Source organism: Nicotiana attenuata, chromosome 7 (genome assembly GCF_001879085.1).
Source record: "Nicotiana attenuata strain UT chromosome 7, NIATTr2, whole genome shotgun sequence".
In the NCBI taxonomy this organism is placed as follows: Eukaryota; Viridiplantae; Streptophyta; class Magnoliopsida; order Solanales; family Solanaceae; genus Nicotiana; species Nicotiana attenuata.
The window spans coordinates 5,673,348-5,687,808 of NC_031995.1; the positions used below are offsets into that span (position 1 = coordinate 5,673,348).

The 14,461-nt window shown below is 36.5% G+C and overlaps 1 protein-coding gene and 1 long non-coding RNA gene across 4 annotated transcripts in view; both read right to left on the reverse strand.

The window, feature by feature from the left end:
* Nucleotides 2,011-9,041, reverse strand: LOC109228600. Its single transcript, XM_019393748.1, has 2 exons — nt 7,579-9,041; nt 2,011-2,375 (listed from the first exon to the last, which is right to left on the reverse strand). The coding sequence occupies exons 1-2, from the start codon at nt 8,831-8,833 to the stop codon at nt 2,326-2,328; spliced, it is 1,305 nt and encodes a 434-aa protein (XP_019249293.1). The 5' UTR covers nt 8,834-9,041; the 3' UTR covers nt 2,011-2,325.
* Nucleotides 10,033-14,461, reverse strand: part of LOC109228601 — a 14,337-nt gene continuing 9,908 nt past the window's right edge. Inside the window, exons 2-3 of one of the 3 annotated variants that reach the window (XR_002068407.1) lie at nt 10,737-11,706; nt 10,033-10,287 (exon numbers count right to left, since the gene is read on the reverse strand). This is a non-coding gene — a long non-coding RNA (uncharacterized LOC109228601). Of the gene's footprint in view, nt 11,707-14,461 lie in introns of all 3 variants that reach the window. The other 2 variants (XR_002068406.1, XR_002068405.1) reach the window with 2 other exon arrangements.

Sequence of the window (14,461 nt, forward strand, 5' to 3'; positions counted from 1 at the left end):
TAATCAGACCTACAGATTTCTGTTAATTCCACAAATCACCAAGTTAGCTTAAAAAATAGTTGAACCAAATCCGCCTATCACAATCAAAATCTACGAAAATATTTGTAGTGTATTATTCAATCGCTTTCTCGAAAAAAATGCAATCTTAAGATGGAAAGCAGACCAACTTATGAATGGAATGAGGTCTTCAGGACTTGGGATGGTAACGGGCCCGAGTGAGGTGCGTTGAGGTAGAAATGACACCAGATAGCCACTCTAAAGGGAAACTATTTAGGAATTAGCAAATGTGTCCTGAATTTCAGTTTTTCAGTTCAATTTTACAGGACAAAAATGTTCTGAGTTGTCCTAAAGTTAAGATTTTTCGTTTAAAATTTCAAGACAAAATAAGTACTAGTAGCTAATCTCTAAGTAACATACTGAAAATGGCTATCTGTACACTTGCCCTCGGGTTGAGCCTTATTCGCAACATTTTTAACTCTCTATTTTAAAAGGCAGAATTGGGACTCGCCCGGGGCTCGTCCTGGGACGGAGCACTCATAAAACACCCCTAGGCTTATTTGTGGGGCTTAGTTTCGTGAGACTTACGTCTCGCCCGTCGGGGCTTACGCCTCGGACACGCCCAACGCCCAGCGTACTAGGCTCGCCTAATAGAACTTTATGCAATTGTGTGTAACTGACATTGTAAATTCTCAAATTTTCTTAACAAATCGTTGACTATTCAGAATTACTTTTTTCTTAATCATTGAGAGTATTTAAGTCATAATTAAAATAAAAATTATTACAAGTTATCCACTAAGACTGCTATGATAGTAAATTTTAAATAAATCTTTAATTTAAAAGTATTTGTTTATTAACATTTGTTATGTGTTTATTATATAATAGCCCATAATCTTTTTTATAATTATTTTCCTAAATATTTTTTTTTTACGTTTACGAGATACAATACATATTAATTTAATAGCTCAGTATTAGCTAGTAACTATTTACAAATAATTAATTATCATGGTATAGTATGGTGAATTATGTGTCACTTTATTAACTTGTTTAAACTTAAAAATAAATGATGCTAGAGAATCATATTTAAATTGTGAATTATGTTTTTATATAAATTCTCTTTCAAATAGAAAGCATATTAAATAAAAGGAGTATTTAAAAAAATCAAATTATAATATCGAAATTCTTTCAAGATTCATTACTCCTTAAGAGATACATATAAGATTTCGCATCGAATATATTACTTTTGATGTTTGAATTGTAACGATGTTGCAGCTAATTTGCATATTATGATATATGTCATACTTTTCGTATTATTCATAGTTGAATTATAGTTTATAAATATTTTAAATAGATTATTTGTTATAATTTTGCGATTTTAATGAAATTTTTATAGTTATTTTTTATTTTATATTATCTTAAAATTCTTGAAATTAGTAAAATTTAAAAATCCGTGTGATTTGCTCCCCATGTCTCAGAACTTACGGCCTCATCTCGTCAGAAGTAAAACATTTCGCCTCACGCCTCCGCCTTTCAAAACATTGTTTTAACTCACCCCACTTAACATAAGTTCTCTCTCTATACATAAACATATAGATATATATACACACACACATTGTTACTTACGTATTCGTAACTTTCAATTTTTTTTATAAATCAATTTTAGTTAGAATAAGATAAATTTACATGAAAATTTACTTTGTTAAGATGTCCTCTGATTCACAGAGCTGAAATGAAGTTTCTTTCACCTGCCATGAAACGTTAGCCAGATTAAGGAAGATAGTTAACTGAAACACGGCTTGGGTGGACTCCTTTCACATTGGTTTGATGCTCAATTCGCTCAGCAACCACAGGAAAAAAAAAATAATTAGCAACACGCCGCGCCGCGCTCCTATTTACCTACCCATGCCCGGTCCGTTACCATTTCTATTCACGACACCCCGGCACAGAACCCAAATGAATAACAGAAGATGGACTGCGCAGTAACCTCAGCTTCAAACTTACCTACCCATGAACTAACAAGAAAAAAAGGGGTTACTTAAAAAATAAAAGTGTGTTGCAGAGGTAGATACTTTCTTCTAACAACTGAAAAAATAAACACAAATTTTGTTACATCAGTCAGGCCAATTAAATAAATTATCCCTGCCTGAACCATACAAACTCCCTCCCTGAACATACTATACATACGCTGCCTCCTTGATCCTTACAATACTATTGGGCTGACAAAGATTACCTCTAAATCTTCATATTTAATGGACCACACTTTTGCAGACAAACATCAACTCCGAAACCTAGTCCACTTTTGCAGATAAACATCAACTTCATTGGAACTTAGTCACTACATGGTGAGACGGACTGTGATTTTTGAATTGAACACATTCCTGCAAGGTATAAGCATAGTAAGATTAAAAAAAACCAAGAAAGTGACAACAAATAGGAAACATGGCTAACTAGAAACACTCTCCTAGTTGAGAGATTTGTATGATGACATTTTGAGATCAAACTGATTTAAGTATTTTTTTCGCCGCATCAAGCACTTGAGGATTTGTTGTTCGCTAAGTCATTGCTGCAAAACTGATTTATTATCTCTTTTCGTATTCTTGAGAAGAGGGTCTATCGGAAACATCTCTCTGCTCCCGAGGTAGGGTAAAGTCTGCATACACACTAGCTTCCCCAAACCCCATTTGTGGAATTTTACTAGGTTGTTGTAAGTCATTGTCGCGAAAGGGTCACGACCTCTTTGAAGTACAATTTCAATCGGAGCGGCTGGTAGAATACTTTGCAGACGACTTAAACACGTGACCGGATATTGTAAGTCACATAGTGGCCTTGCTACCATAATCCACTGGGATTCAGCGCTTACTATCCTATTCCCTCAATGTTTATCTTAGTTGGTCCTCAAACCATTTGACTACGTCCAGACAATTTAGCACCTTAAAGATCCCTATAGATTTTTTCTCCATCGTCCCTCAATATTCCAAGCACTTAAAAAAGGATAACCATATCTGTAACTAGGAATATAATGCACTCTCTCATACCCTCCATCTCAAATGCCCCACATCCTTGCCCACAATCTCTTTTTACCTTTGCTTTTTGTCAGTATGCCAACAGCTTCAGTAGCTAAGCTACAGATTTCGTAGATCAGACTGGTCTGGTCAATGGCACCAAACACACAAAGTTGCAAGAGAAGAAAGGGATAAATGAGACGCAGAGAAGGTTATAGAAGACAAATAAGCAACAGAAGGAAAAAACTAACACAAAAAGAAAATGAAATCCAGTCTCATGTTGGCTGATGATCTTGCGGGTAGAGTACAACAGAAAAGATACTGTGGGAGGTGGTGGCCTGAAATGCAATTCATGTAGTAGGCAGAGAATGAGAAGAGGAGAAATTTCTCCTGATAGAGTGTGTGTTTATTGTTAACAGTTTGCATCAAAGAACATACCAAACAGAGATAAATAAGAGAATCTCTGGTGTTGCAAAATGGTGATGCAGCTCATAGGATTTCCACCATTTATCCACCAAATCAGTAAATTCAGCACATTCAAACTACATATTTTCAATTTTAAAATATCCTTAACTCCGAAACTCAAAGGTAAGAGCTTTATATAGCGGTGGTTAGAACGGCCATATTGTATGAAGCAAAGTGTTGGCCAGTGAGAATTCATATATCCAAAAGATGAAAGTAGCAGAGATGAGGATGTTGAGGTGGATGTGAGGTCACACTAGGTTGGATAAGATTAGGAATGAAGATATTTGGGAGAAGGTGGGCGTGGCTCCTATGGATGACAAGATGCGGGAAGCTAGACTTAGATGGTTCGGGCACGTGCGGAGGAGAAACCCAGATGCCCCAGTAAGGAGGTGTGAGCGGTTGGCTTTGGCGGGTATGAGAAGAGGTAGAGGACAGCTAAAAAGCATTGGGGAGAGGTGATCAGGTAGGACATGGGGCGTCTTCAGATTTCCGAGGAAATGACCCTTGATAGGAAAGGTGCGGAGATCGAGCATTAAAGTTGTAGGTTAGGAGGTAGTTGAGGCTACTCTGATAGTGTTTTGTCTTAGACTACTAGTGGTTATTGTTGTGTTCTCACTATTCTTCCATTTTTCATAGTACCGGGCCTTATTTACTTATTATTGTTATTGTTTTTCCATCTATTTTTTTGGTTCTCACGTTGCTGTTATTATTTTTCTAGTTTTTATTGCTGGTACTGATATATTGTCTCGTTTCATCTTCTTGAGACGATGGTCTATTGGAAATAGCCTCTCTACTCCCTCGAGGTAGGGGCAAGATCTGCGTATGCACTATCCTCCCATTTACTGGGTTGTTATTGTTTTTGTTGTACTACTCCAGTCTCCACATTCCAATAAGATGGGAGAGTGATCCGAGACCAATCTTGGTAGGACTCTTTGTTTGTTTTTAATAAATTTAAAATTTTCATCCCACTGCCTTGAGATTAATAATCTACCATTCCTTGAAGCACACTAATTGTTACCGCCTCTAAACAAGTGAATTCATCCCCATGAGGTGGATGATTAATTAAAGAAAGCTCTCTCATAGATCTAAGTATATCTTGACCTTCCCAATCTTTCTTCATCAAAGCTGGTGATATTAAAATTACCCCTATAGCCCAAGGTAATATAACCAACCAACTGATATCAGCCAACTCCCACCAGAATTCCTTCTTCCTTTCCGTTAACATGGCCATCAGCCCCCTGCGAATATACAGCCGAACCCGGAATTAACTTCTTTCACAAAAAAAATGTGATTGTGTATGAACCCAACAATTTTTCATTACATTTCCAACTTCTCGTCCCAATCGTTGATGATATCCCCACTGTTGTTCAGAGCCCCCATTTCAACCCATTCAACCCATGTGGAACCGCTGACTGCCTGATAGAACACTGACATTCCTTTCATCGTTAGTTTTAATAAGACACAATGTTGCACCCGCTTTCTTATCTATTGCATGTGTGTCTGAAGGTTCCTCGTTACTGTTACCGATCACCTCTTCTGTGGGTCTTCACTAATTTCACTTTCAGAAGATACCCCATTGCCATACCATGTGAATCCAGTCAATCTACTTTAGAGAGAGTATTCAACCCACACATGTCTTCTTCATTCATTTCGTAATCAGCAGTGTCTTCCTTTTGCATCTCACCACATTCTATGAACTTTTCTCTATACTGTTGTGATTTGTATGCTTGCTTAGAGCCGAGAGTCTACCGGAAACAACCTCTCTACCTGCATAAGGTAGGGGCAAGGCCGTGTACATAATACCCTCCCCAGACCCCCTATTTGTGGGATACACTGGGTTTGTTGTTGCTGTAAATGAACAGTGAAAGTCAAATTTTGCAACTTGAGCGATCTTTCGGTTGGATTTCTGAAATACATTTCAATTATGTTTGATTTGAAGCTTTGCAATCAATATTGTCATAATACTATTTTGGATGCTGAAATTAGAAATTGCAGTTTGGATGTTACAAGTATTTATGCATGTGTCGAAAAAATTGTAGTTTTTGTAAGTTGTACATTTCCTTTTGCTTCTTGTCCCCACAAGTCTCACCACATTTTATTTGGGGCACTTTTTGTATTTAAAGTTTACAACTGAGTTCCTGAAAGTTTTGAGTTGTCTTTTTATTTCTCAAGCCTATAACAGAGGTCTTCAGAGCGTAAGCCATAAGGCATTCCCATTTAACTTCAAAAAGATTTAACAACATGATCCACATATACCATACTGGTATTAGTGCAAGCGAGTAATTTGAGGCCTTAGAACACATGTCAACATGGTATAATTGCTTTATTCCCTTTCTTTAGAGATAAGGCTGAGTTAAGCATACTTCATGACCATAAATACAGCAAAAGCATGCTACTTGCAAGGGTGCTTTGTTTTTCCAAAGCATTTTCCAAGAAAAATTAGATTACTAACTGATAGCAGGTCACAGAAACAGCCTCCTTCCTCTGACTTCCAAATAAAGGAATCCGGTTCAAAAATAAGTTCCTACATTCCCTCTGACTTACCGAAGGGCTGGATTACTCTATCAACCTAGACTCCAAAAATTGCTACAGAATGGCTCTTTTTTGTTCTACATTCAACATTGTAGCCTCAGTATACCCGAGAAGGTTCTAAGGATAAGGGAAGATTTCCTTAACTAGATATCTTGTTCAGCTATATATCCTGCCAGTCTTATTTTTCTCCTATCAGCAACTTTCAGTTTCTCCACGTTTTTGCAATTTGGCACAAAGGTATCTAATGTTGTGATGCTACTGATCAGTACACCAGAATCGTCCCGTGTAATTTGACCAGATTTGCATTTAAATTTCCCGGAGCCAGTAAACAACTCCTTCCACCTATAAAATAACCATTCTAGCACCTGCACTTCTCCCTACTTTTCAATCCTATAAAGCTCCAGCTAATCGACTCTTTTCTTGCTTTTCTTTTTTCCTTTCTTTTGCTCATCATCTACCACCCATCCAATTCCTTTCACCAAGAACACAGTCTCACAAAGTCTAGTTCTCCTCTCTCTTACAATTTAGTAGAGACAAATTCAGGATTTAAACTTAATGGGTTCAATATTTATGTTCACATCACTAAATTCATTGTATGCTTGTAATTATCGGTCCAATATGCAAGAAATTGTGTGATTTCTAATATATATATATAGTTGTGCTCCGTGAAAATGATACTAGATTCAATTGAACTTGGTGAAACTACATTACATCTGTGCATGTAATAGAGCACCCAGAACCTGAAGATCCTAGGTCCGCTAATGCATGGAAGTTACAAAAATAAATGAAAACAAGATCCCCGAAATAACCATTATCCTCTAAAAAATAGAGGACACTTCAAATACTCACAAGAATAGCAGCACTCCGAACATCAATTTCTATCCTCCCTTCCTAGAAACCCTAGGTTATTTCTTGAAAAAAAAAAGTAAGATTGCTTAAGCGGATATGGTTTTTGTTCTTTCTTAGTGGTCTTGGTATTATTGATATTACACTCAATAATTGAAGAACAGATAAAAAAATCTGGTCAATTTAGCAGTGTACACATGCACAATGACAAATTTACCAATGTGTGAAATAATAATAATAATAATAATAATAATAATAATAATAATATTTAGTCAGATTGCAAGTTGAAGTCTATGCAACAGAATAAGAAAAAAAAGGAAAACGAGCGAAGGGGAAGGGTGGCAGAAGATTGAACTAATAGAAGGTACTATTACTAACTTAAACTCCCTCTATTTCAATTTATGTGCCTCAATTTCTTTTTTACTCTGTTTCATAAAGAATACCTCTTTCTATATTCAGTAAGCCTTTAGTTCCAACATTCTCATTTTAACCTTAATGACACTCCCTCATAGGAATAACTATGACATGACTAAAAACCCACAAGACTCAAAGGTTATTTTTGGTATATTATATACAATTTTAGTTAAAGACAGAAAAATTCTAGACTCTAGACTCAAATTTCGTGCCAGTCAAACTAAGACACAAAAAAATGGAATGGAGGAAGTAATTTTTTTGCATTCTTATAACATATGCAAGTTGAATAGTACGATACAAGTATAAATAAGCTTGTACTTACTGAACGAGGCAGATGATTCGTAATGCCTATGGATGATGCTATTGAAGACAACAAGGCTTCGCGAGTAAGCAAAAGATTGCCCTAATCTTCTTGTCTTACAGCCACGCATCTCTATGTCATACCACTCAAAATTGTTTTCTTTAGGACTATAAGTTACGAGGAACCAAGGAGTTTCAATGAGAATTTCGTCCTGAGTAGGAAGAAAGACACAAGGCTGAAAGTTAGTCCACACCTTATCTCCCAAAACCTTACAATAATAACGGCCAAAAGAACGATGAATCAGCCTATATATGCTTATATTGTATTCCAGAACCCATTGAACACCATTCTTCAGCTTCCAAAGAAGAAAGTTAGATGCATCTCGATTGAAGCAATAAAGATTGCCTCTTGATGCTCCAATAGAACCTACACACTCATCTGTGATCGGCTGAAATGGCAATTCAAGGGTAGACCAAGCATTCAAATTAGTAAGATTGGATTTTACGTCTATGCAAATGAGGCGTCCATCACGGCATATCTTGTACAGAACTCCATCTAGATAGACTGAATTTTTAAGCCACCATAGTCCAGAAATCTCTGGTGCAAGAGGAAGTTTGTACTCGATCCAGTTTCCAGTCTCAGAAGAATAAACATCCACTAACCTAATAGTGACTTTACCAACCGAGTGAACAAACCGAATAATCTTGTATTCTAACGACTCGCCTGGATCAAAAACTAGCGAACAGTCCACCAAGTTGGAATTTTGATGCTTTGAATTAACAGATATCGGAATAGTTTGCCTCGTAGCTGGATTACCAACTAAATACTGAGTGCGTTCGTCGTCACTGCAGGATATAAGAAGCAAACCGTTGCAGCAGTCATGCAGATCCTTAGTCGTACAAGTGAAAGGCAAGGAATCCAAGTAGGAACGAACATTATCTGGTTTATTCCGTGAACGGCGCTGATGATAGACGGTATGGTAATGTCCATATGGAGTGAATACTACAGTGGTGGACTTGGATGGCTCACTAGTAAAGCCAGGACCAAAGGTACCACAGATAGGGGCAGAAGGAGATGGTGGAGATAATCTAGGAACACAAGTATAAGAAATCAGAAAGTACCAATCTTTGGCCACCCTTTTGAACGCAATCAGAGGTTTTTCCGGTAACCGGCACAAAATCTCAACTTTCAAATCAGCCGACAATTTGGACCAATCGGACGACTCCTGTTCACCTTGCTCCTTCAGATCTCCACCGCCGTTCTCCTCCAACGCCATGGATTTAGATGGATAATAAAATAAAATTCGGATTTTATTTGTGTGCGTATTTCTCGAGTCTACTGTTTTTGTGTGGCGGAACACCTAAAAAAAAACTTATACTACTGGCTTTCATCTATTTAGTGCGCACTTAAATTATTCATAATTCCAATTGCCCCTAAACTTAATTATATGATTGCATTTACCAATTCACTCTTTTAAACCGTTAACAAGGACAATAACAATAACAAAGTCAATGAGTTTCCACGAGTGAAATTTGAAAGGATAAGCTCTAGGCATCTGACCCCTATTTTGGAGAGGTTGTTTCAATCCTTAATTCTCATATATAATGATTTATTTCTTTCAATTGTGTATGCATATTTTTTGTATTTTTGAGATGCAATGGTTATTTGTTTCAATTCTATATTTCTTTTTTTTTTTCAACCAAATTTATAAAAGGAAAACTTGATTGGAATTTCATTACTTTTAGCCAAATAAAAATATTTTCTGCCAAAATAATGAAATATCAATTATATTAGTATTTTTTATTTTTCTTTAGGATGCAACAACTATTTAATTTAATTCAGCTGTGTAGTTTTTTTTTTTGGGCCAAACCAGTAAAATACTTAACTAGAGCTCCATTATTTTTGGCCAAATAAAAAAGTTTTGCCAAAATAATGGAGTTCCATCCGAATTTTTTACACATTGGTGAGTTATAGAGTCATTGCTTCTATCAATCTGCATGGAGCCAACAGATGGAGGGGACAGTGATAAATCTTGAATTTTATCTTGTCCAAGATGTTTTATTGTGTCAGATACTGCAGCTTCAGCATTGAGACGGACCTTGATATATTAAGACAAGTGGATCTCTATGGTTAACGACCTCTGTCTCAGGGGAAATCCAGTCATTAAAAGTTAACAACCGGATTAGAATCCAACCATTAAATTCCTTTAACGACCAAAAAACTTGCCCTCGTTATTCCTATTTAGCGGCCGGTTTTCCCTTTGCAAATTGCCAAATTTTCCTTCGCTAAAGCACATGTAACCATTTGATAATCATATAGTTAAAGAGTTTTAAAGACCACATTTCCCTTCGTTGATGTGATATTTTAATAAATATAACTACACCAATTTATATTTTTCCCTGTAGTTATCCAATAATAATCATTACCATATGCTTTCTCACACACATATATACAACAACCACGCATCTAAAAATATACCAAATAATCAAAATTCATACTCTCTAAAGTTTCATTGTTTATTACAAAGAACTGAAGGATCACACTGTCTATAAATATACCCATACAAATTGCATGACACTATTTTTATCAACTCCTAAAAACAGACAGTAGAACCGCAGCACGATGTACAAATGACAAAATCTTTAAACCACTGCTAACAGAACAAAAACTCTATTGTGCTTCAACTTGCTCCGGACATTCTTCAAGGATAGGTTCTTGAGCCTTCAAGTTCTTGATCCGTTAAAAGAAGAAGTCATGTCACTTTAGTAAAAAAACTCTTACTAGCTACTTTATTTAGAAAACAAATGAATAATTTAATAACCAAATCAGCTAAACAATTAGAGTAAATATTGTTTGATTAAAATGATGCAGCCAATGAATAGTTTCAAGAAGTTTATCTTTTCTGTTCCAAGTATGATGAAACTTAGACTTCAAAGCCAGGGAAGTTCTGAAATTTCAATGCAGAGAAAGGTTGATAATCTGGCTACTGCTAAATAACAAAGAAGTGCAGCAAAAAGCAAGTACAAAAGCCCATGATAAATAGAACGGATCATAAATGATCAATGCTGAGAAAAATGTGGAACAAGTTAGTTATCCATGTTTCCTTCAATTCAATGATATAAGATATGACTAAATTCATCTACAAATACTCTTCATTTAGTTGATAGAAACTTACTTACCTATTAAAGTGTTCCAGTTAGAATTCCAACTAGAACATAACTGAAAAATCGACATCAAATTAGTATTCCAAAAATGGTTGTAAGAGAGCCTGCAATTTTGAGCAACGTCCCATCACCTTTAGTAATCTAACCTTGAAAGAAACTGGAATTCAGGGGAAGTTGTTGCAGTTCTGATAATCTTCCTATTTCAAACTTATGATATACTTCCTGTTCGAGCATAGAAACAGTGATAAATTTCTCAAAGAGGACAAGTGACTACAATGAGAATACACAACTACACATATAGACACTTAGTTTTTATGCAGCAGCCGTTTCAATTTAATTACCAAATTAATAAAATGTTAAACTAACCTAAAATGTAATTAACAAGCAATCACAAGTGTTAAAAAGAATGAAGAATTCAAACCTGTCAACATGTCGATGCTCCAAACCCAAATTAAGTCTTTCTTCAATGGCATAAATGGCATGAGAGAAACTAAAGTTTCTTCCAACATTAGGTCAAATGATTAGGGCAACACTTCTGACTATGTCTAGACCCTCTTCAAGAACAAAGGAAAATATGTAAATCTTGGCAAAACTGAGCACCCAATATTTATCCAAAAAAAAAAAAATGACTGAACCTAGCTGCATTCACAGGCAGGGAGAGGATAGCAGAAAGAGAGTCAGGACAGATATTGCCAACTACCACTAACGTAGAACAAGACAGTTAAGACAATGTGGAGAAAAGATTTAAACAAGATACAGGAAAGCTAGATGAAAATATACATAACAGGAGAAAAAGAAGTGGATGATACCGCAGCTCGACCAGAATTATTTGGGTCTTCGAGAATTGCAGTAGCAGCTTTTTTCGCATCTTTTAGATAAGCTTTCAGAAGGGGAACAGGAGGGAACCTATCAGCAAGTCCAACTTCATAAGTGAAATGTACCGCATCAACTTGCTGTCCTCGGCTGATTAATTATTCAATCATTTCTGCAGGCAAGAAGAGGATACAACAGTAAGCTTACATACCAAAAATAATTTGTTGGAGTAACATAGACAAATATGAACAATTAAACACATATAAGGTACTGTGAGAATCCCTAAACTTACTACCCAACATACCTACAGACAAACAAAACAATTAACATGGCGTGCAAATATGAAAGTAACTAGATAGGAAAAACAGGGGATGCACCGAAAGATCCTAAATGTAGGTTTGTGCACATAAGCAAAATGTACTCTCCTAGGAAGATTAGATTTAGATCCTGTTGTCAACATGCTCCCTATAGTGTTCTTTTTCGATGATCCAATACAAAGTGGAGGACTAAGGATTAATATTTCATCCACCATACTTCACAAATAGTACGCCAACAAGAACTATTGGGGCATGAGGCTTAATCTAGTGCCCCTTTGCTTCCAGGATTCATTTCAATTGTGCCTTAATCACAAGATATAATTTGTTTCTAGTATTTCAAACCAAGACAAATTTCATATAACTAATATATCATCTACGGATTAATATTTTCCACTTCTAGTCGGATAATCCTACCATTTGCCAAAAAAATATATTATACTTCCACAGTTGAAGCAAGGAAAACGCACATCAAATGAGAAGATATTGGATGCGTGGACAAGGAAGTGTTGATGCTAAAAAGTGTTTCACACTAAGCATGGCAACAACGTAAATCCCTTCTACATCATGTGGCTTACAATGACCTCAAAACATTAGGTTACCTGTGCTAAGATAGCTGCACTTGTTTTAGATGTTTACTTTGGAAAATACAGAAGTCAAACTTGAGGACAAAAATATAAACTAAGTCACCAGAACAAGGAGATGACCAGCCATGAAAGAACAACATATATCAAACAGGACTCTTATCATTAGGAAAAAGCTAAATCTCAGAGCTCCAATCCACTGCAGTACCCCAACAAATGCTCTCAAATTAGTAAAACATACTAGCATAAAATAAAAGACCATTTAGCCTGCGACTAGCAAGGAGACACCAGTTGAGGCTGCTATGCAATTCAAACAAGGAGTACAATACATCCATTGCAAAGATACACTTCTCTGATCCGACATTGGACCTTATAAAAATAAGATTTAAAGATTTAATATAAGAAACCTTGCAATTTAAACTGAACAAGAAACTTAAACCGAACAAAGATCTTATGCAAATCGGAGCTAAAAAGACCAGTGTCCCACTGTGTGAGCGTTACTGTGTTAAAACACAAAATCAGAAGGAAAAAAAAACTGTTAGAAGAATTAAAGAAATCTGGAAAATAGTAGAGAATCAGAAATATTCCGAGTCCACAAGTTTCTTGTGTGTCCTTAAGGAATTTTAACCCCCTCACAAGTTGCCAAGGTAATGGATTAAATCCTCCTAGGATAAAACGGAATAAACCTCCCTGCAACAGTGGCAATACAAACTGCAGGATCCCAACGAACTCAAAGAACGGAGCAAAATCACACTTACGAATTGGAGAGAGAGAGACTGCGAATTAGGATGCAGTATATTCAAAAAGAAAGAAGTTCTTGAGTGTTTTTCGTGTGTAGAAAATGGAGCCTTGCCTCAGAATTTATAGGCAATTATCAGAAGAGGTGTCTGAAAAAGGTGCCTTTTCAGAAGAATACGCTGTCTGCCGCGGTTCTACCGCGGTTACGGCAGAAACGCGGTCAGAGAGGCTCTCTGAATCTTCAGTAGGGTTCTGGCATATTTTCAGCAGTGATTTGGCATTTAATTAATTATTAAATAATTAAATAAATTTTGTCCAAAAATAATCTTATCGATCGATCATTTGACATATCCAAATCCAAAGCCGAAGCCGAGCCGAGCGAGCGACGACGACGGCGCGAGGGTTCATTCTCTTCAACTCCTTTTAAGAGCTTTAAGAAGTGATTCTATATATAAGCACACAAATGTGATTGTCCCTCACCAATGAGGGACAAAGTGCAAGACAAAAGTTCACTTCTTCAAATTTTCATTTTTCCCTCCATTTTATTTCCATCCATTTCCAATTCACACTTCTTCTACTTTAAAGCCCAATGGCTTAAAAGTCCAACAATCCCCCACATGAATGGGAATGGTTGTATCAAGAAAGATCATAGATGAAAGCTGTGTGATTTGCAAGTAAGGATTAATTGCATCTGGATAAGTAGGTTTCCCTTTGAACTTTCCGTAGTGAACATATGTCGGATATACTCGGTCAATCGGTAGATTTGATATCTTTGAACCGTCGAACTTTAGTGTATACCTAGACAACCATATGTCACACAACCAACCCTTAACCGTCTTTTAGTTCTCATTGTTGTGTTCGTTTCAGCCATGAACACCGCCTGGTTTCATAAGTGCGTAGAAAATTGGCCTTACAGAATTCTCATTGAAGCGGCTTCCACTTCACACTTACATAGGTGATTCCTAAACGTGTAATCCTTTAGATTGACACTATTTGATAACTACCACATCAAACTTAGGTAATCATTAAAGAACGTGTAAAGTTCTATCCTTGTTACTGACCATTGTCTTCATCACGAGAAGGGACCAAAGATTTTACTTTGACAATGTTGAACCGGTCAATCACAACTTTGTTGAGCTCCTTGAACCTAGATCTCGGAACATCCAAAATTCTAGGTAGAGTTACCGCCATGTTGACTTGTCCTCGGCCATAGTCCCATTCCCTTAGACAAATCCGAAGCCGAAGCCGAAGCCGAAGCCGAAGCCGAGCGACGACGACGACAGCGCTTTGA

Coding starts and splice junctions, on each gene's coding strand:
- LOC109228600 (XM_019393748.1), bottom strand. CDS start 8,833: ATGGCGTTGGAGGAGAACGGCGGTGGAGATCTGAAGGAGCAAGGTGAA. Junction 2,376..7,578: donor CGAATCATCTGCCTCGTTCA/GTAAGTACAAGC, acceptor TATACCTTGCAG/GAATGTGTTCAATTCAAAAA.